Source organism: Lepisosteus platostomus, chromosome 4 (assembly GCF_059453375.1).
Source record: "Lepisosteus platostomus isolate fLepPlt1 chromosome 4, fLepPlt1.hap1, whole genome shotgun sequence".
Classification (NCBI taxonomy): Eukaryota; Metazoa; Chordata; class Actinopteri; order Semionotiformes; family Lepisosteidae; genus Lepisosteus; species Lepisosteus platostomus.
Window position 1 is genome coordinate 60,584,950 of NC_142614.1, and position 19,913 is coordinate 60,604,862.

The 19,913-nt window shown below is 35.8% G+C and overlaps 1 protein-coding gene across 2 annotated transcripts in view; it reads right to left on the reverse strand.

The window, feature by feature from the left end:
* Window positions 1-19,913, reverse strand: part of trpm6 (transient receptor potential cation channel, subfamily M, member 6) — a 42,661-nt gene that overhangs the window by 9,154 nt on the left and 13,594 nt on the right. For both annotated transcript variants that reach the window (XM_088630124.1, XM_088630123.1), the window contains exons 10-29: window positions 19,005-19,179; window positions 18,097-18,220; window positions 15,062-15,134; window positions 14,513-14,613; window positions 13,969-14,103; window positions 13,156-13,209; window positions 12,117-12,257; window positions 11,210-11,335; window positions 10,656-10,936; window positions 9,699-9,927; window positions 8,653-8,805; window positions 7,868-8,008; window positions 7,564-7,692; window positions 6,427-6,678; window positions 4,943-5,117; window positions 4,517-4,631; window positions 3,748-3,941; window positions 3,181-3,313; window positions 1,925-2,967; window positions 1,352-1,464 (exon numbers count right to left, since the gene is read on the reverse strand). In XM_088630124.1, coding sequence (XP_088486250.1) covers window positions 1,352-1,464; window positions 1,925-2,967; window positions 3,181-3,313; window positions 3,748-3,941; window positions 4,517-4,631; window positions 4,943-5,117; window positions 6,427-6,678; window positions 7,564-7,692; window positions 7,868-8,008; window positions 8,653-8,805; window positions 9,699-9,927; window positions 10,656-10,936; window positions 11,210-11,335; window positions 12,117-12,257; window positions 13,156-13,209; window positions 13,969-14,103; window positions 14,513-14,613; window positions 15,062-15,134; window positions 18,097-18,220; window positions 19,005-19,179 — 3,887 coding nt within the window. The remainder of the gene's footprint in view (window positions 1-1,351; window positions 1,465-1,924; window positions 2,968-3,180; window positions 3,314-3,747; window positions 3,942-4,516; window positions 4,632-4,942; window positions 5,118-6,426; window positions 6,679-7,563; window positions 7,693-7,867; window positions 8,009-8,652; window positions 8,806-9,698; window positions 9,928-10,655; window positions 10,937-11,209; window positions 11,336-12,116; window positions 12,258-13,155; window positions 13,210-13,968; window positions 14,104-14,512; window positions 14,614-15,061; window positions 15,135-18,096; window positions 18,221-19,004; window positions 19,180-19,913) is intronic.

The following is a 19,913-nucleotide window of genomic DNA, read 5'->3' on the forward strand; positions in this document are numbered from 1 at the left end:
CACCACCCTTCTTGTATTTCTACAAACAGCTGGCAAAGATTGGCTGATGGCAATTGTTTTCTATTGCTGCCATTGGAGACTTGGTTCCACAGTTAATCAATCGAACTCAGGTCTGAAGTAAAAGCTTGATACGGTAAGATCTTGACATAGTCTACAAGTCTAAGATCTGAAAATTGTTTTCTAGAAGTCATGCCATTGTATTCCTAGCACTGTGAGGTCTTCTATTGTCCTTCTGGAAAACTGACACTTGTACGAAGACGTTTAAGAAAAGACGCAGAAGTGGTGCAGTAACTGGGAGAGAAACCATTTAGAGATGATTGCACGTGAATGGACTGAATTGCTGACTAATAAAAGTGAAGTGGAAAATAAGAATAAGAGACTTTTTAGTCTCTTATTTTTAAGGACTAATAGAGAACTTGAAATACTGACTGTCTGTCTGTTCCACTTGCTACAACTGAATGAATGAGGAAGGCTCCGAAGTGGAACCCCCCCAAAATTGTGGCTAACCCAACAATCCTTGAGAGCAACGGGCAAACACAACACCAAATGAAAGTCAGTGGAGCTGTCCGAAATACCCAATGGACAGTTTGAGAGTCAGTTTCCTAAAAGGCTCCTACAGAGACAGCAGGACAGAAAAAATAGAGAAAGGAAGAGACAAAACACCAGAGAAAGACTGGAGCCTAGGGATCAGTGGGCTGTTGGACAATGTACCAGACATGAAAAAGGGCAGAAATTAAATGAAAATGAAGAAGAGGAGGAGGAAGTGGGGAATGGGAGGAGAAACCAACTTCAGCGGATCTGGACCTGGACCTAGGGGTGTCAGCATCAGAAACAGCTGGAAGAAAAGAACAAAACATCATGGGGGTTGCTGGGATTCCTGGAATAGAAGAACTACTTTTTCAAGGTGGAGCAAGGTGGAAGCAGTGCCACCTCCTGTTGGAACTGCAGAGTAATGCATAGGAATGATGGTGGAAGAAATTCAGAAATAGAGACGGGAAGATAAGGCCTGTCTCTGGCAAGACTATGCGCAAATTTGCAAGAAAGAAGTGAAAAGGGGTGTGAGATATTTATGCATACTGTAAGTGAGTGGAAATAGGTGAGATTAGAATTTATACTCCTTCCACAATTCTGTACAAATCTCAATTAAAGAGACTTAGAGCGACAAAGAATGCATTAATCAAATTTAAATTCCCTTTTAAGGGTGCTATACAGTACCTGTTCATTTATTTCTGTTTTGTACCAAAAATAATTTACAAACTTATGTCTCTCAAATGCTAACATGATCTGATATGACGAGATGAAGATTATTTTCAAATGAGCACAAGTAAACCTCTGTTTGTGCCATACTTACTGGCAAAGGGAGGTTTGGAGTTGTCTCTTGGATTTTCACAGTCTTTCTCTTAAGATTCTGCATTTTTGGTACAGGCTTTGCGCATGGGTATATTTCCGAAGATTTAGACGTCTCTGAGACACACATAAAAAATAATGATTAACTTTTGCTTCTATTTTGTGTGTGAAGATGTACTGTAAGGCATTCCTGGACCATTTAAACAGAATTATCACTAAAAAATGATATAGTTCAAAGAAATATGCACTAGCAAAAGCGTGAAATTTTGATTTTACTTTTAAATTTAAAAGGTTTACTGAGGCATAATAGAAAAAACAGCACAAAGTATTAATTCATATTAAAATATATTTGCCTTCTTAATTGATTATATATTTCTGATATTTTACTAAAACTTGCGTCGTCACAATAACATTATTTTTGTACACTTTCTCTAGCTTCTCTATCACATACCGTAATTTTTGTAACTTTTTTGCCCATTCAGTCCAAATTCCCTTTATAACTTCTCTAATGTTATTAGAGAAAAATATTTAAGTAAAATACATTTAATAAACTTTTGATTTTTTTCAGGATCATTACCTCTGTCTTTGCTAGGGTTCAGCATCATGTTTCCTCGCTCTGCTCGTAGGCTGTGGCTTTTCCAGTTTTTCTCCACAGTGTTGCCACACACCAAAGTACAGCTCTGCTGGCTTGGAGGTGCTATCTCCATACTGACTGAGCTGCAGGCCAAGGAGTGAGAGTTCCTGACCTGATCTTTCTGGAGGCTGTTTTCACTCTCATCTCTGTTGCATATTGTAAGATGGCTCTTTCTGCCATATCTCATCTGAGGAAGCTGGAATATTCCGGGCTCATTACCCTCACTAAAGGCCAAATTGACAAAGCCTCCTTTACTTTCTTCAGCATAACAGTCTGACATGAGTGTTTGATCACTGACTTCTGTGGAGGTTCCTAGACTGAAAGTTTTGTTTTCTTGCCAGGTATCACTATTTTGTGCAACCTGAATGTCAGGGATCCCTGTTTTTATTAGAACGTCACCTGACTGTCTCATGGAAGAATGAAGAGTCTCAGGGATAGACTCTGGCAATGAGTTGCCTGCAGATTTAATGTTTGTAAGGGAGTTATTCTTACAGCAGGAAAGCATCAATGGAACACACAACACTTTAGACTGATGGTCTTTGTGGACCTCAATCAGTATTTTGCCTCCCTCTTTTTCCTCCTTATCTATGGAATTTAGAGCTCTAACTTTGGAATTTGTTTGCTGCTCCTCATTACTGTTGCACCCCAGAGTTTGCAGAGGTTGTGGATCATGTCCCAGGGTTCTTAGCAGAGAAGGTGGGGTGCTGCGGTACTTCTTCTTAATTTTATTGTTCAGGTCTTCCACTGACTGGGCATAGTTGCTCCAGCTGTGAGGAAGCCTTTCACAGGAGTGATGCCTCTTGTGGCCAAGCAGTTCTTCCTCCTCTTTCAAGCTTCCTGCTGCAGAGATGACAGACAAAGTGTCTACTGTCAAGGCAGAGAGGTCCTGAAGGTGGCCCAGCTGATTATCCAAAGACTGAAGTGTTTCCTTGACAAAGTACACTTTCTCAGCGACGTCCTTCAGCTGGAGACACATCTCTTCTACTCTGAAACCAGAAACAAAAAGTAAAATCTTATATTTAAGTATAACATGATCCTAAACCAATTTAGTGGTTTGGTGCAACCAATAAAGTGATTATGATCAATACAGAACATAAAAATGAAATATTAAAAGTCATCAATATAGACAGCATCAACAAACAAACGATTAAGCTAAAACAAGAAGAAAGAAATCAGGATTTGATCTGTGAATATCTTACTTTTCCAGTGTTGTTTTTATTCTATGGACAGTATTGCAATTAAAGTTCTCATTCTTTTCATAAAGGTACATCACAACACACTTTTCTTCAAAATCATGGAGCTTCTTCAAATCTTCGATGCTCAAGTAAAGCTCTATAAAGGAAGAGATACTGAGTTTAGATTTTTCTCATTTAGTTTTACAGTGATAAGATAAAAGCTTTACTGTAGAATATAAAGCAGAAAACAAGGGACAAAGCAGCCTTTAACTCCTGTTAACATCATTTAGAGCTCACTCAGAGTAATTAAGACTTAAAACATCTTGGCCAGCTTTTTCACCGGAACACCTTTGCCACTGTCCTCATCATCTGCAATATTATCTACTCGCAGATGGCTTTTAACAACCAGAACCTTTTCTTGTATACATTCACATCACATTTCTGAAATCCATATCCATTTTTAAGAGACACATCTTAGAAAAGGTTGTTAAAATGAAGTCTGATACATACAATAACTGTTTCAAAGCTCCGATAAGCAGGACTTGTGAGTACAGCTGGCTAGCATGTATTCATGCCATTCCCAGAACTTACTCAGTCCAACATGCTTTCCATGTTCCAATTCCTTTGACTGATGTTGATAGATGGTGGAGATGCACAGAGATAAGTGGCTCAGGAGGATGAAAGGTGGTGGGAGCCATGGCTTTTCATGGTAAGTCATGATGTATCGGTATCGATTGTATTTCCATAGCTTGTTGGAAATAGATTTCATTTCAAAGTACACATTGCTGTAATGTCAATCACAACATTTAAGAAAAAACATTAATATTTTGTGAGTGTTAAAGACAGATAATGTAATTATAATGAAAGGGTGAAGTCTGCTAAAAGCTTTTTCCTGACACCACTGAAATAAAAGCATCAACATAAACCATGCATGTGTATATAATTTAGTTGGGAAAGGAGTTTGTCTTATTACTATATTGTACTGATAATACCTCTTAGCTTCACCCTTTTCCTTCTTTTCACTTTATAAAAAAAAGGGGAACAATATACCTTCTCCCTATTTCCTCAGGTAATGTATGATTGTTTACAATTCAATTATCACTGTAAAACGTATAACTTATTAAATAGTAATTATAACAAATGTATAACATTGTACACAATAAATGGTGAAAAATAAAAGATCTTTCAGAAACGTTTTTAGTAATAAGCAAGTACCTTGAAATGATCTACTTTTAACTACAGGATAAATGGTCTTCCTCTCCTGATACAGTATACTGTATGTACAGTATATGTACGTATACACTGTATATACTGTAAACTTTATATATATACAGTACATCATATCTCTGATTAAACTTACTTGAAGAAGGCTATTAGGATGTTGACCATTATGATGTATTGAAAAAACAGGTAGACTGCTTGCAGAAATGGAGTTAGGAAAGCACCAGGAGAACATATATTGTTTTCTGCGCAAGCTGTTGAAAGACAAATAAGAAACACATTAAACAGTATAATGAAATCTGTACAAACAACCATACATAACCTAAAGGTAATATCTGAAGCGTAAAGGCTTGCAATAGCCTTACATTATTTACAAAATTACAGCAAACCACTAAGAATTCTGTGAATGCATCTGAAGTATTTCCAACAACGCTGCACCTCCACAGATTACAAAATGTATAAATTGGTTTCCTTGAATAGGAGTCATATGGTGCTAGAGGCAAAAATGGATCAGAACATACAGTAATGCACTGGATAAAGGTTAACAAATGTAGAAGTACCCTACCATCAATTTCCCCTGCATAGACTTCACCAAATATCATCCAGTATGGCTGGAACACAATATCTTTAGCCAGTGTCCAGGAAGGGGGCTCATTGGGTGAGAGAATAGCTTTTCTGGATACCCCAAAGCTAAGAAGTACAATTGCCATCATTATAACAATGTAAAACATGTTGGCAGTCTGTAAAAAGAAAACATATTTATTAAACATAATATGTCATATACTTTAAATATTCCTTTTTATTATCAAGCCGATGGACACAGACTGAAATGCTTATTAATGTCTTTTGTACCAAGCTTATTTTATGCTGAAACAACTCTTCGTTCACACTAAGAGTGCATTTCTCTTTAATCATCACTTTGAGGACATTTCAGACCCTCAGATCTGAAAAAAAAAGATTGTATAGCTATACATCCCAAGTAAAATAAAGTCACCATACCATTTTGATTGGTCAAGTAAAATTGGATATAAATTGATTTGGAACATAGATGGGGAATGAAGTAAATGAGTAGCATGATGCAGGAGATGGAAAGGATATCAGCAAATAAGTGACAGTAAAGTCACAAAACCCTAGCTTACATGAGACTGGGACTCTGTGGCGGACAGTAGAAGGCACTGAAACAACCTGAAAAGAGAAGCCTGAGGTGAACTGTGCTAATACGGAAGTAGGATAGGGACCAGAAGTGAGGTATCATTTGCTGAAATCTGTTAGAACTGAATGGCTGAGGATGGATTCCAAGAGAACTTCCTAAAAAAATAAGAAATGGCAGCTACAATTGCAGGTGAAAGCTTGGGGATGAGTTGACTTGCGGGCCATTTCTGCACCAATTGGACATCAATAGAAGGAGGTAAAGGGGCCTTTTTTGACGTAAAAGCCTGGGCCACAACTGAGACACAGGCAGCAGGGATGGAGAGAGCTATGAATGAGGAAGCCTGGACCCAGTGCAGACTGATATCATGCTAACGCACCCTGTAGGTAGAGTGTCAGTGAGGATGAAACTTGAAATGAAACAAAAAAAGACAGGCTGACCAGAAATGTAGATAAAAACAGGGGGAGGAAAGGATGGAGTGAGGAAATCAGTAAAGGGGGGGGGGGGTGATGGTATTAGAAGAAAAGGAAGAAAAGACCAAGTGCCATGCAGAGAGCCTTTTTTAGCATGTTTTATCATTCTTTGAGAAGAGGCGAATAAGCAACTCCCTTCCTTGCTTGGAAGAGGTGAGTGTAAACCAAAACTTTTTTCTCTTTAACCTCTCTCTAGTCTTGTTAAGATTAGAAGATCTGAACTTTTGTTTAACAAAGCCTATTCTGTTTCCATTTTTTTGGAAAGTTCTTATGTTGGCTTTCTGAGGCTTAAACAAATACTCTGACCAGTGTGTCACAAATATGTTTTCTTTTTAATTATATTCTGTACATCTTTATTTACAGGTTAAAATTCAAATTAATGAGAAAATCAATTATTGGTGAAAGGACAGTTTCTCTAAAACTCACCATCTTAGCTATCATCATCAGATATGGGCCTGCATGCTGGTTGACTGCAAACAAATCCAGAAGCCGCACGTACCAAAAAATTATGTCCAGGCAGTAAATTATTCGTCCTGCTGTTCTCATGGGCACATCTTCCCATCGTAACCCAAAGCCAACGACAAATAAAAGGATGGCTAAGAAATCTGTGCAGTTCCAGTACTCACTAAACCAGACATTTATCTTCTTAATGGGTTTTCCTGGCTCTGACATGAAAACCTTCAATAAGCCATAAATAAAAATTAGCAAAAGAAAAAAGAGCCATGTCACACAAGGATGTCAACATTATTAGTTATTAGAACAGGAAAGTTACTCCAATTTAATCCATTCCTTACAGTTTTTGTTGTTTAATATAAAGTAAATGATATTCACCAGTTGACTGATTTTGTCATACAGTACAATTTAAATTGTATTTGATCATTAGTCTGTTTACCAAAGTGGCACAAAGAACAGAAAACTATAGTAAGGAAATATAGTAATTATTGTGCATTACCAAGTTACTTTTATCAATAGTAGGAAGTTAAGAAAAGTTGAAAAAATAACTTAAACTGTAAATTTTTGCAGTGCTTAACATGAATAACAAATTCAGACAGAAAATGTAAGATTGCTGTAACAGTTTTAAATCCACAATTGCAGCAGGTATCTGATAATAATCTTAGCAAACAAATTGTTAGGTGATACATAACCCAAGGCAGTTCTTAGAAATCATCTGACACAATTTAAGTGAAATACATGCTCTCCTTTCTGTTGCAATATGCATTTAAATGTTATTCTGTATCAGAACACATCAGCCCCTCCGCACTGGATGTAGGAAGTTAACGGGTTTTTTCTTGTTCAACGTTTTTGAAAACCAGGTTTGATCGTAAATCATATATAATCAACGTGATTAACTACAAACATTTGGTACAAACAATGAAGGCAAAACACATTCTTTAAAAATCACATTGTCAACACATGCATTTCTGATTTTGTTATAAAACTATATATAAAACAGAATGTTAACCAAATGTTAAATAATACTGACTGCAGATAGATCTCTTTCAGAATATAATTTATTAAAAAAACAGTAAATCCAGGACATACTATATGCATTCACTTCCTCACCTCTCTGACCTTCTCAACTGCTGTAGTAAACACATAAATGATCACTAGCCACTCCTGGATGGTGGGCTTTGGCTCCATTTTTACTAATACTGTGTACGAAAACAGCATCAGGAAGATCATATAGGCCATCTGCAGGAATATGAACCACAACACATTTTCAAAAATTAATATACAGTAACACAGCAGGTGTTGGTCTTGTACTACTGACATAACATAGTAAAAAAAAAGAAAAGTGGTTCAGATAACATCTAAATGGCAGTAAATCCTAAACTTGTAGTTAAGAAATAAGTGAGCGATTACTAACTGTGTGAAACCAGAATTTTACAATTGGTGCATTGTAAAATTCATAGACTTTCCGTGTCCAGAAAAGTCCTTTCTGCTGTGTAGTCAGAGAGAAATCTATATCTTCTGGTTTTTCAGGTCCGCGTTCAGGATCACAGTCATTCTACAGTGAAGAAAAGTATTTAATTAGCATTTGAAATAAATACTGAAAATGAAAATATATATACTGTATACTCTGCAACAGCATCTTAATGTTATAGTAGATTGAAAAGATTTTACATGATTATTACTATTAAATGATTTTACATGATACGATTAGCATAATCCGTATAAAAACTGACAATTAAGTAATTTCATCATCCTTTTTGTCTTGTTTTTTCACTAATTTGAAAATAAAAGAAACAGGAAAAGACAGTTCATTTACCTGGGCTCTGAATGCAAAAGTGTGTGTAGTGCACTTGGGTAAAGCCTCATCAACATTGTGTGGTACAGATCTTGTTTAATCCACATTGAATATATACTGTACAGTACATGTGTGTAAATAAGGAGTTTGGGGATTCTGTTTTAATGAAATGCATAGCTGAGACATGAAATTAATCATGGTGCATATACAGTAAATAGTTAAATTGTGATAGTATAAATATACAGCACAGGTTAGTGTTAGGACAAAGAAATAATAAAGAAGCCAGAATTAACTAATTAAAATCCAGGAATTAATGTCTTTCTAAAGAATCCTTGTTAATTAACAGAATGAGTGTTCTCATCCTCTCTTCTCTGAAAAACAAAACATCAAGATTTTGTATTCACCACTTGTGGCTGATCTTTCCCATTGGATCCATGACTCCCACTCTCCAAGTTTAACTGGTGGGACTCCTGAGACTGAGGAATATGGGACATTTCTGCCTTACTTTTGAACTCAAGCATCAAAATGGTGGGAGGCAACAAGATGCTCAAAATAACCTGAAGGTACAGAAGCACAAACACTGAGACATTTTCCAGATTGAGTTAAAACATGAAAATAAGCATACATTTTGCTTATGCCAAAAATATTTTTGCCAATCAATTTTATATAACAACATATAGCTGTGTTAAGCTCAAAGACACTAGCTAATTATAAGTGTGTAGATTTTTAAATAATGTACTTGCATATTGTAATCATGTCTTTATTTGTATTATTGTCAATGGGTGGCCAACATTTTCTAATTCAAATGTTAAGAACATACAACACAACAATTTTTGTATTCATATTACTTTTAATACATTTTATATATTCTTCAAATCTCACAAATGTTAGGAGCATTTTTTAATAGTAATGTATCTGGCTGAACAGTTCACAACTGTTTTATCTTATCTAATGCAGAATACCCAACAAAGACCTGATATTCAGTGCTTCCTTCTTGAAATATAAACAAATGTCTAAATACAGCACATAGTGCTATTATTACTATTAGTAGTAAGAACATTAAAGTTTATTCTGCTCAACTGGTTATTAATTCTTAATTGCATTTAAAATGTACTCCATGAAGTACAATAACTGTTATGCGACATAAGGGATTATTTAACCAAGAATCCATTTGAACTAAGGGACACATATTTTTGGATATACTGTACTGTATGTATCAGCTTTTATTTCAGATGGATTTTAAAATGGGCTAATACAAGTTGTATAAATTATGTAAATTATGCTGAGGCAATAGCTGTAAATATGAACCCCAATATATTAATTTTTATCATTAATCTTTCCAGCTTCTTACTGCTTCGGTTTTGAGTTAAAAATGCAAACACATAATGTTTGTCAGTTCTGATTTTCAGTTATTCCCAGGGTGGGGTGGGAGCATTTATTAGTGTTTTACCTTATACCAGGAATTTTTTCTCATGTTTAAGCGTCCCATCCATAGTTCAGTTAGCAACATCTGCGTACAGGTGTGAGACACAAAGGGACGCAGCCCAGAGGACACTGCCATCTTCAGGCAGGTGAAGTTGCTCCAGTTCTTCATCTCATAGGTGAGCAGCTTCATGGCCATTCTCTCATTTTGTCTAAAAGCATTGTCCAGGAGATCCACTGCCAGCTGACCAAACTCTCTAATAAATAAGAAGGAGACATGATTTTAAAGAAAAAATAATAAGATAATACAAACTGTATGGTATAATGCTGCTCTTTTGAGTAAAGCATTTACATTTTATTGCTATTTATACTGAATATTTGTGTGCTATAGATAATATTCCACTATATAATGTTACTTTCTTTGTGTGACCAACTTAACTTTTTATTGAAAGCATTTTTCATTTTAAATAGTATTTTGGACTGAATAGGTATTGCTCAACTGTACATTTGTAAGTATAAAATGCAAATTCCATTATATCTCTAATCATACTGTTAATGATAAAGTTCAATATCTAACAGCATCTTATACCTAGCTGTTTTTAGGACTCTAAAATTGTAAAAGAGTGCCAACAAATGGTTTTTGGGAGGTTAAATTCTAATCTTGTACTTCTGCTCTTCTATGTATAAATCTGGCCAGGAGTCCACAACTCTACGGATATCTTTTGAAACACCCTTCACCTTCACGTTTCACCACAGCTTCACTGTTGCAGCAGCCTCCCTAGTTCATTCCTTGTAAGTGAGGGGGGGTGATGATGACAACTTTGACCTTTTGTCAGGCCTGTCATTTTCTCAGCCAGGTACGTTAACACCAAAGTATTAAGTATGCTATTCTTTTATTTATTTATTTGTATTTGCACTCCATTGCAATTAGAATTTGACCAAACTATTGCAATATTGTACTGTATATGGATGAAAGTGCACATACTGTGAGAATATCTTTAGTTCTTCTGAAGTGTTATCCCCCATGTTGCTTTCCTTGGCTTCGTTTGCCATAGCTCTGTATAGTTTGCAGGCCACTACAGCCTTTGCCATGGCCTCTTCCCCATGTTGCCAGAGAAACAGAGCCATCTTTTGTCGCTTCATCAACACTGCCCACACAAACAGATCATTGAAGCTGTAAGTGAACAGTGGAGATTCATTTTCCTGGGAAAAAATCAGGTCCGCTTTTTGCTTCTTTTTCGACTTTTGATGAAAAAGTGTCTTTTCCTACAGGAGAGTAAAATAATGTTAGAAATGAGTCCACACTACACTAAGGGACTGCAAGTTAACTTTCATTATATATTTTTTTTCACGGTAAAAGAAGATTTAAACACATCTTAATATTTAAATTGAACAATTTACTCTTCATGCCATCAGTATTACTTTGGAACTACTGAAATAATGTAGTTGGTTGTTACATAAATTGTCATTTGCATTTATAATTTTGACTATTTTCATGAATAATAAATCTGTTCATATAAAAAAAATCATTATAGTTACCTTGCGTTTGTAAGGCTGAGCTGTTCTGAAGAAATATGATTGTGGTACGTTGTCTTCATTTCCATGCCTGCCATAGAGCTGTTTGCTATCATTGTTAAAGCTGACAGAATTTCCTTGACTGATTTTCTGAATGAGGAAAACAATACAAAATGTGAAGCACTATTTACATGAAGAATTAAGCATAAACATATTTGGAACATTTTTATAAAATGAACATAATGTATTACAAAATGTAGATTTATAGGTTGGAAACATTGACACCAATTTGAAATATATAAAACTTCTACTTTCGGAATACAATTGTCCACACTCATTTTTTTGCATGAAAATGACGTTCTTGGAGAAGAAACACCTATTATTTTTGTATTTCACACCAGTTATAAAATATGACAGTGAAATGAATTACTTTCACATATTTTACACAATGAAAATATATTGCTGTTGTATGAATTTCTACACTGTAATGAGCGAGTCAGTGTAATGATGATACACTATAACAATTTTAAAACAAAGAAAAAGGACTCAGATTTACACGAGTATTTGTTTGAATATAGTACAATATTTCTTATGTAAGAACATAAGAATGTTTGCAAATGAGAGAAGGATTTTTGACCCAGGATATAAAGGAACAACTAAAGGTTTATTCCATGCTGAAGAGAGAAGAAAAGAAACACAATGTGACATACCCGAAGAAGGCTCCATTCCTGAAACGTTGTGTTTCTTTTCTTCTCTTTTCAGCATGGAACAAACTTTTACTTGTTCCTTTGCAGCCTACACATGTTGACACAGCCACCTACTTGAACTACTTTGCCCCACGATTTTTTCTAGCTTTTAGATTGATGTGATTTCAATTCCTGAAAGAAGGGATAAAATGGTGGCTGAACAGTTTGTTACAGCTCCTGCTTACCTTTTTCTGTCTGTAGAGGCTATTGTAAAGAACTCGGAAATGCTTGCGTGTATAGGTACTCCGATATGCTCCCCCAATTAAGTATTCAATCACCAGACCAACATCAATCAGTGATATCTTGTAGTCTGGCGGAAGATGACTCTGTAGATGGGTTATCATTTAAAATATTTAAAATTACAGAATAAATATTACTTTCTCAAATCTAGTGTGCATATATTCAATGATGACTGGAAGAATCTTTGTAAACTGGATTAAAATGAGTGCTCTTCTTAATCTTCTTATACATTTGACTGCTGCAGTCACAACTACACATACTGAAGGTATTCTGTCAGACAGCGTTAGCAGTGTATTGTCATTAATTTTAGATAACTTTGTATTGTCTTCCAGGGTGCATTTATGCAGACTATTTCTCCATGTTCACTGCAGTCTTTTTGCTCTCTGGAAATGATACTCAGTTCCATAGTGTCACTCTTCTATTAGTCTACTTTTATCTGTTATCTTGGCTCAATGGAGACAAGGCCGTATTCTAATATCTGTATCTAATATATGTCAACATTTTGTGGAATTCACAATGGGATTTCCAAATAAAGTTTCCTAGAATTAACATAGATGAAAAAAATAAGGAAAGAAAGTCCAGTAATATGAAAAGAACTTTGTCTGTTAAAGTGCAGAAATCTTAACAATATAGCAAAAAATTGTATTCATATCTTTATTTATTATGATTTTATTTGGAATCACAAGTTATGATTCATTTAATCTATTAAGCTCTCTTGACACATGTGTTAACACTGTTGGGAGGAGAACACAAAATAGACTTTCTTTCTGAATATTCACATATCACAGCCTGTAATCATATGTTAAGACCATAAATCCACTGGGAGGATTCAGTAACAACACAGCAAGCTCATAGACTGCAGACACATGGGGGGTGTTGAGGGACAAGGTGAGAATGACCTAGCTGTCTCAAAGCCACCTGACCTTAGTGATATACAGTATGTTTATGAGGTACCTAAAATGTTTCTGCTATGTATCTCCTTACCTGCTTCACATCCTTTACCAGGTGATATAAGAGACTGTGTGTTGGGCCCTGCCACTGTGGAATAAAAAGATATTTACAGTTTAGAAAGAAGGGCCATACTGAATGGTAAGCATCCATCCATACATTTTGTAACTGCTACTTACAATTCAGGGTCACGGGGAGCTGGAGGTAACAGCACATTAACCTTAGGGATTTCTTTGCACAGTAAACAGTACTAGTTTTAAGCAATAACTCTGGTTTAAAGTGACATATATGAGTTAATAATTTACCATGGTTTACGATTAACTATACACAAAACTAATAAATGTTTCAACACTTCTGTACCTTTTGGTTAATCCTTCTCCTGTGCCAGCTGTTTGCTATTGCTTTTTAAAGATATCACCATTGAATATATCTTACTTATTGATCTCTTTAGATAATATAAAAGGCTTTGTACAGTAAATATGCTACATGATAATATAAGTACAAATTGATAAGTATATAAGTACAAATAGAATAATTCAATCCACATAGTGTATATATGATAAGTAGTTAACTATACAGTAGAAATGCAATGAATACAATCATTAGTATTTTATGTTATTATACAAGGTCTTATATCAATTTAGAATCTGTTAATCTGTTGCTTTAGAAACATCTGCCTTGTACTGGAATGCCTTCTATCAAGGGGATAAATACTGCTTAATCACAGTAGTAATCCAACTTAATAGCTGGATTTTAGAAATGAAGTGGAACAAACAAAATAATCCCTATCCAACATTAAGTATAAGGTTAATTAGAAAATAAGCAGCTGGAAGACAAAAAGAACATCACCGTGTTGTACAACTCCTCCAATCGGGAGACTGTGAGAAAACGGTTCATGCACATTCCATTTTCTATCAGGAGCTTGACAAAATTCACTCGGTCCATCACAAGGGCATCAAGCATAGCCTGTTCCAAGGAACCAACCTGGACATGTATAGTACAAGAAAAACTCAACAATCTGCATTATAAGAAGCAAAAATTGTATTTAGTTTAATTTGTTATTTATTTAAATTAGACAGATTTATCATATCCTTAGTATTTTTTATTTCTTATATTTAAATGGAATTATTTTCATTGGGATAATGTATCTCAAGCTCCTGCATACTTTGCTTTTTATTAATATACTTTATTGTGTAAGTTAACTTTAGGACCCTCACCTAAGTTCTCTCAAGACTTCAAATGCAGTGGTAAATATACAGATTTTATTTTTAATTTTTGCATATACTCAGCAGGAATAAAATCATTTTCCAAGTCACATTTACATCTCATAGCAAAATAAAAATAAAATCATCATATTCAAACAATGTAATTCATTACATCACAGTACAAATACCTTCCAGTGCTGTCCATAGACCAGAATATGTTTTTTTGCAATATCAACTTGATCCCATGCTAATGCAATGCTTAACTGATCAGATGCTGATGCATGGATTCCTGGTAAAACATGGGATAAGAAAAGTTGTGTTACAGTATGTGAAAATTTAGATTTCATATGCACAGACAGGAAACAGACATTTTAATACCTGTAGATCACATTGAAATCTTGATAGGAAAATTATATATAAGACATTTACTTGAAGATAAAAAATATTTGTCATTTGAAAACAAAATTTCAAAGTACATCTGTTTCATTTACCTCAGACATTTTACCTCAGGTACTTCCTTTACTACTCCTGTGTTACTTCTCAATTATAAGGTTACTGTGCTTCCTTATGCACAGGTCCCATTTTGAAGAAAAAGAAAGAAATATGGAGAACATTTCCTTTCTGAGGTCTGTAGTTTTACAAACTCAGGCTTCACAAATGACATTTTCAATGTTAAAGTAAATCAGACTTTTCATGACTGTAGAGAGTAACAAAAGTTTATTTGAAGAGTCCATTACCTTTTAATATAACAGTTAACATAGCCGTGCATACATCTTGCTGATCGTCTGATTCTGCATCAAAGACAGTGATCTAGTTTAAGGGAGAAATACAATGTTACATATATGCATTAGATATTACACAATTCTCACTTGCTTAAAGACAAGGTATTTGCATTAATAAATGTGTTGTTTCAACATGTAGTTGTATTAAAAATAATAATGTTAATAATCAAATAATATTAAAAAAATAAAAAATAATATTGTTCATTGAAAGCAGAAGTTTACAGTTTTTGGAGTAAAAAAGGTGCAAGATGCTCTCCATGAATCTCAACAAAGTATTTTTGACATTTTGTGTGTCTTAACTGTACTTTTTTTTATACTTCACGTTCCTTTTCATACAGTATGGTTAATCACATTAAAGATTAATAAAATGGTGAAGAGAATGTAGGATAAATGCTTTTTATACAGTATATTCCCAATCTTAACTTGATCTTTGAGTGATACACTTCCAATTGTTTAGAGCTTGCTATGTCCTGGGACCAAATTATTATCCCCAGTTTTATAAATATGTAAATACATTTTGCACTTATTATTCCAATTATTCTGTTAACTCTCGTTTTAGAAATTCAAAAGCTTTTGATTTGTGCCTGACTGCTAACTATACAATTCTGTTTGATTGAGATCTAAGCTAGTCTTAGATCCCCAGCCTCAGAGCACTGCTGAGTTGGAGAATCACAGGTCTCAAAAGCAGGGTGTCAACACATGCAATCCACAGTGGACTGTGATACAAAACAATTATTATTTACGGCTTACTGTAGTGCTGATGCTGACACTGATACTGATGCATAATCAGACGAGTGCTGTTTTAAAGAAGCATACAACAGTATAGACAATTTTCTGGCAGTTAAATAAGATGCTGCACCATTGGGAATTGAATTTTGGGAATGAGCAGAATTAATTACCAGAAACTACAGTATAAAAGGGCTAAGTGTACCCCATTAAAACTTTGTGGCATAACAAGATAGCTGACATATTTCAGAATATGTGCAATTTATCTGAAATGCAGTTTAAGTAGACATGAATTCTGAGGAATTACATACAGAGAATGGGCCTATAAGTTACCAGTACTTAGATAGTCCTAATAATGTATTCTTTACAGTATGTCATTTCTCATTTCAGTCCACCTCAATGACAAGAAATTTAAGAAAGATAAGAAACAAAATAGCAAATTTTGGGACAGAGTTTGTCACATATGGCCCTTTTGATAGTAGCTTATTGATTCATTAAACATATCCAGATGTCTTTTTGAAGGAAGACAAAGTATTGGCTTGAACAAAGTGTTTTTGGAGCTTGTTCCATCTGCCCATCATCCATGGGGTAAGGAAGAGCCTCCAGTTCTTTATTTTAAATGCACTTCCATATACTGTAGTTTCCCCTTGTGTCCACTGGTTCATGTTTCACTGTTCATTCTGAAGACATCCATTGCATTGGCATTGTCAGTGCCCTTGTATGAATTTGAATATTTGTTTCAGGTTCCCTTCTTGTTTGTTTGAGTCTTAAAGGTTCTGTTCTTCCAGCTTGTCAGTGTAAGACATTCTCTTAAGACTTTGAATGTATCTTGTTGCTCATTTTCTTGATGGATTACAGAGCAGCAATAGATATTTTTTTAAAACGTGGTGACCAAAATTGTACACAACATTCTAAATGAGACCTACCTAGTGCATTGTACCATTGTAACATGAAAAACATCCCTTGATTGTAATTCTACACTTTTTACTCCGTTGTCTAACAATGTTTGCCTTTTCAACTGCTGTGCCACATTATCTGGAAAATATTAACAATGTGCCAACATAACCCAAATCTTTTAACTTACTGTAAATAGCCTCTTCATTTCAGTGTTTGTATTTATTGTTTATGTTTGAAACCTGTCCCATTACAGGTTTACATAATGCTGCCACCACCATGGTGTTGGCTGGGTGATGCATTGTGTTGTATTTGCACAAGAGGAAATGTTTTCCATGTAGACTAAAAAGTTCCAGTTGTGTATAACCTCACCACAAAACATGCCATATGTTTTGTTGTGATCTCCAAGTGGAAACTAAAGTGTTTTTTTTAGTTCCCTATAGGACAGCTTGGACCAGTCCTGGCCTGGACCCACAATACTGAAGCCATTCTGAACAGGGCACAAGTGTGCCTCCACTTCCTGAGGTATCTGAGGAAATGTGGGATGAATAAGCAGATACTCTTGAGCTGTTATTGTTGCACCATAGAAAGTGTCTCGACCAGTGACATCTTGATATGGTAACACAACACAGGACAGGAAGGCAATACAGAAAGTTGTGACATCTGCAAAAACAAAAAACTCATAGGATCTGACTTACTGTCCACTGAAGAGATCTACAGTATATCAACTGTTGCTGAAATAAAGCCTGTGCCATAATATAGGGTTTTAACCACCCCGGACACAAACTGTGCTTATATCTGTGGTCTGGCAGCAGGTACCACAGCATCAAATACACAATATTGACTGACGACTAGCCACTACCACCGACTGTAGAATGTTTAGAAGTTTTTGAAAATTCTTGGTTTACTGTTGTGTATTGCAACTATACTGTATGCTGTATGTTGTATTGTATTGTCTACTGGAAGATACTGTCTTTGCACTACTAACCTGCCGCTTTCACTTATTGCTGCTTTCACCTCTCTTTTACACAACAAAAGTGATTAAGAGTTCCAATGCACGTGTTACAAACGGCAAAGAAACTTTGATCTTGAACTATGCAGTTTGTAGATATTGTAACGCGTATGGCCGACATTGCAGGTTGTGCGAGCTGGCTTACCAGCGTGGTGACATCTCCTCCCTTCTCTGTGAACAGCAGGGGCCGCAGCCGTCGGGCTGACGGGAGATTTCCCTTTAGCTCAACTGGCTGGGTACCTGTTAAGTGACGCCGGAGGCCCGGGTTCGAGTCCCCAACGGTGGGGGGCCAACCTGAGGCGGCAACGGCGAGGGTGCATACCCACATGAACCCCTACAATATGTTGGTGGTACTTACTGAATCTCTGTGATCCATACATTCCATTAGAGTTTTAAAGAGCTGATTGCACTGTGTCTTTTCAAAACTGAAACTGTTCTGGATCATAAATAATGTGTCTTCTTTAATATCCGGTGGAAGCCCTCTAAAAAATACAGCAGTATCAGAATCACATTAAATCAAAGTTATTACATGTTTCCAACCCAGCTGATAGTGTACAGTGTTCTCCAAAACAGAATAACAACCTCAAAACATTTATGTGCCTTACTGTCCAGTAGTCTGTATTTGTTATCATGAGATTAATATAAATAACAAGTACAATATAATATCGATTATATATGTGGGTAATTAGAAAAGTGATTTCAAGTGATCATATGAATGATCATATGACAACAGATTAACTTTAAATACAGCTTGGAGAGAATAAGTCATCATTTGGTTGCATATCTCCTTGGGCAATAACTGCATGAAGTCTGAAAACCATTGAGCTCACCAAGCACTCTGTATAATCATTTGAAATGCTTGATTGTAGTTGATTTGAGTTCTTGCCTATTCTTGAGGTGTTTGGACTTCAATTTTTTGTCACATTATGACTAACAAGTCTACAAATTATTAAAAAAATGTATTTGGATGTTTAGATATACATATACATATACATTTAATAGTTATTAAAACAAAAGTTGCTCACTCAGCATTTACTTTTGTGATCTACAACACAAGCTGTGTTATGTTGACAATGCATGATGCATTGTGTTGACTTGTTAGCCTTCTTTTTGCTTAGTGTTTATAATAGCAAAGTTAATGATATGTTACTAAGTGATGAGCAGAAATGCAAAAAAAATCTGCTCGCTGTGAAGTATCTGCAATTCCACGCCAATATCTCTTTTTCGTCCCTTTGCATATGACTTGTTCACATTATTGGCTCTCACCTGCCTTCAGCTGTTTGTTTGTGCACGAAAGCCAGGAGGTCAGCAGCCCCCCCAGTCCCTTCAAAGACCACCACAGGCACAGGGGGGGTGCTCCTGACATACTCCCACACTAGTGGCACCGCACTGGGGTCACCTTCTACCAGCACTGCCACCACGGGAACACCTTGACCCAACCCTGAAAAAGAAGGTTCACCACACAGTTGGTCGCAACATCCTCCTGGATATGTTTAAGCTCCAAGGACGTGTTTGTGTAATAAAAGACCTGGAAAATATCCCTTTCAGGCTGTATTAAATTTTTTTGACTAAAGCTTCCAATACCAGTTCAATGTGTAGTTTTTAATAATCGACTAGACGTCTGATATTAAGGCAAGGCTTAAGACTGGAAATTGTGTTTTCTTATCCACTAATTAATATTTTGATTTTCAGTCCCCATTAAAATCTATGTTGATAGTGTAGCAATTACTATCTTCCCACCAGACATTTGGAAAGGAAATGTCCTGAGGTGGGAATGGCCAACCCCAGGGCTGGTAACTCCCGTCATTTCTAGAGGGGAGATGAAGAGGGAAACTGCATGTGAAAAACTGCTAATTTCCCCAATAACCTCAGGGTAAAACACAACTCCCCTTCTAGTAAGAAATGTCCAGCACTGACAGGATAAGAGACCTGCACCTTTTCAGGCAAGAACAAAGATAACTATGAGGAGACCTCACTCATTGACAAGGCAAACTACTGGACTGAAATGAGAGGACACAAGCTGAAACTACTAAGAAGTACAATTAAAGTGGAGAACAGGTGGCACTTTTTCACAACAGATTCTAGGAGACTGGAATAAGCTACCCAGCTGTGATATTAAACTGGTTTATTTTAACAAGCTAGTTGGGCCTCCTGTTTTTAGCCTTTCCTACTGTA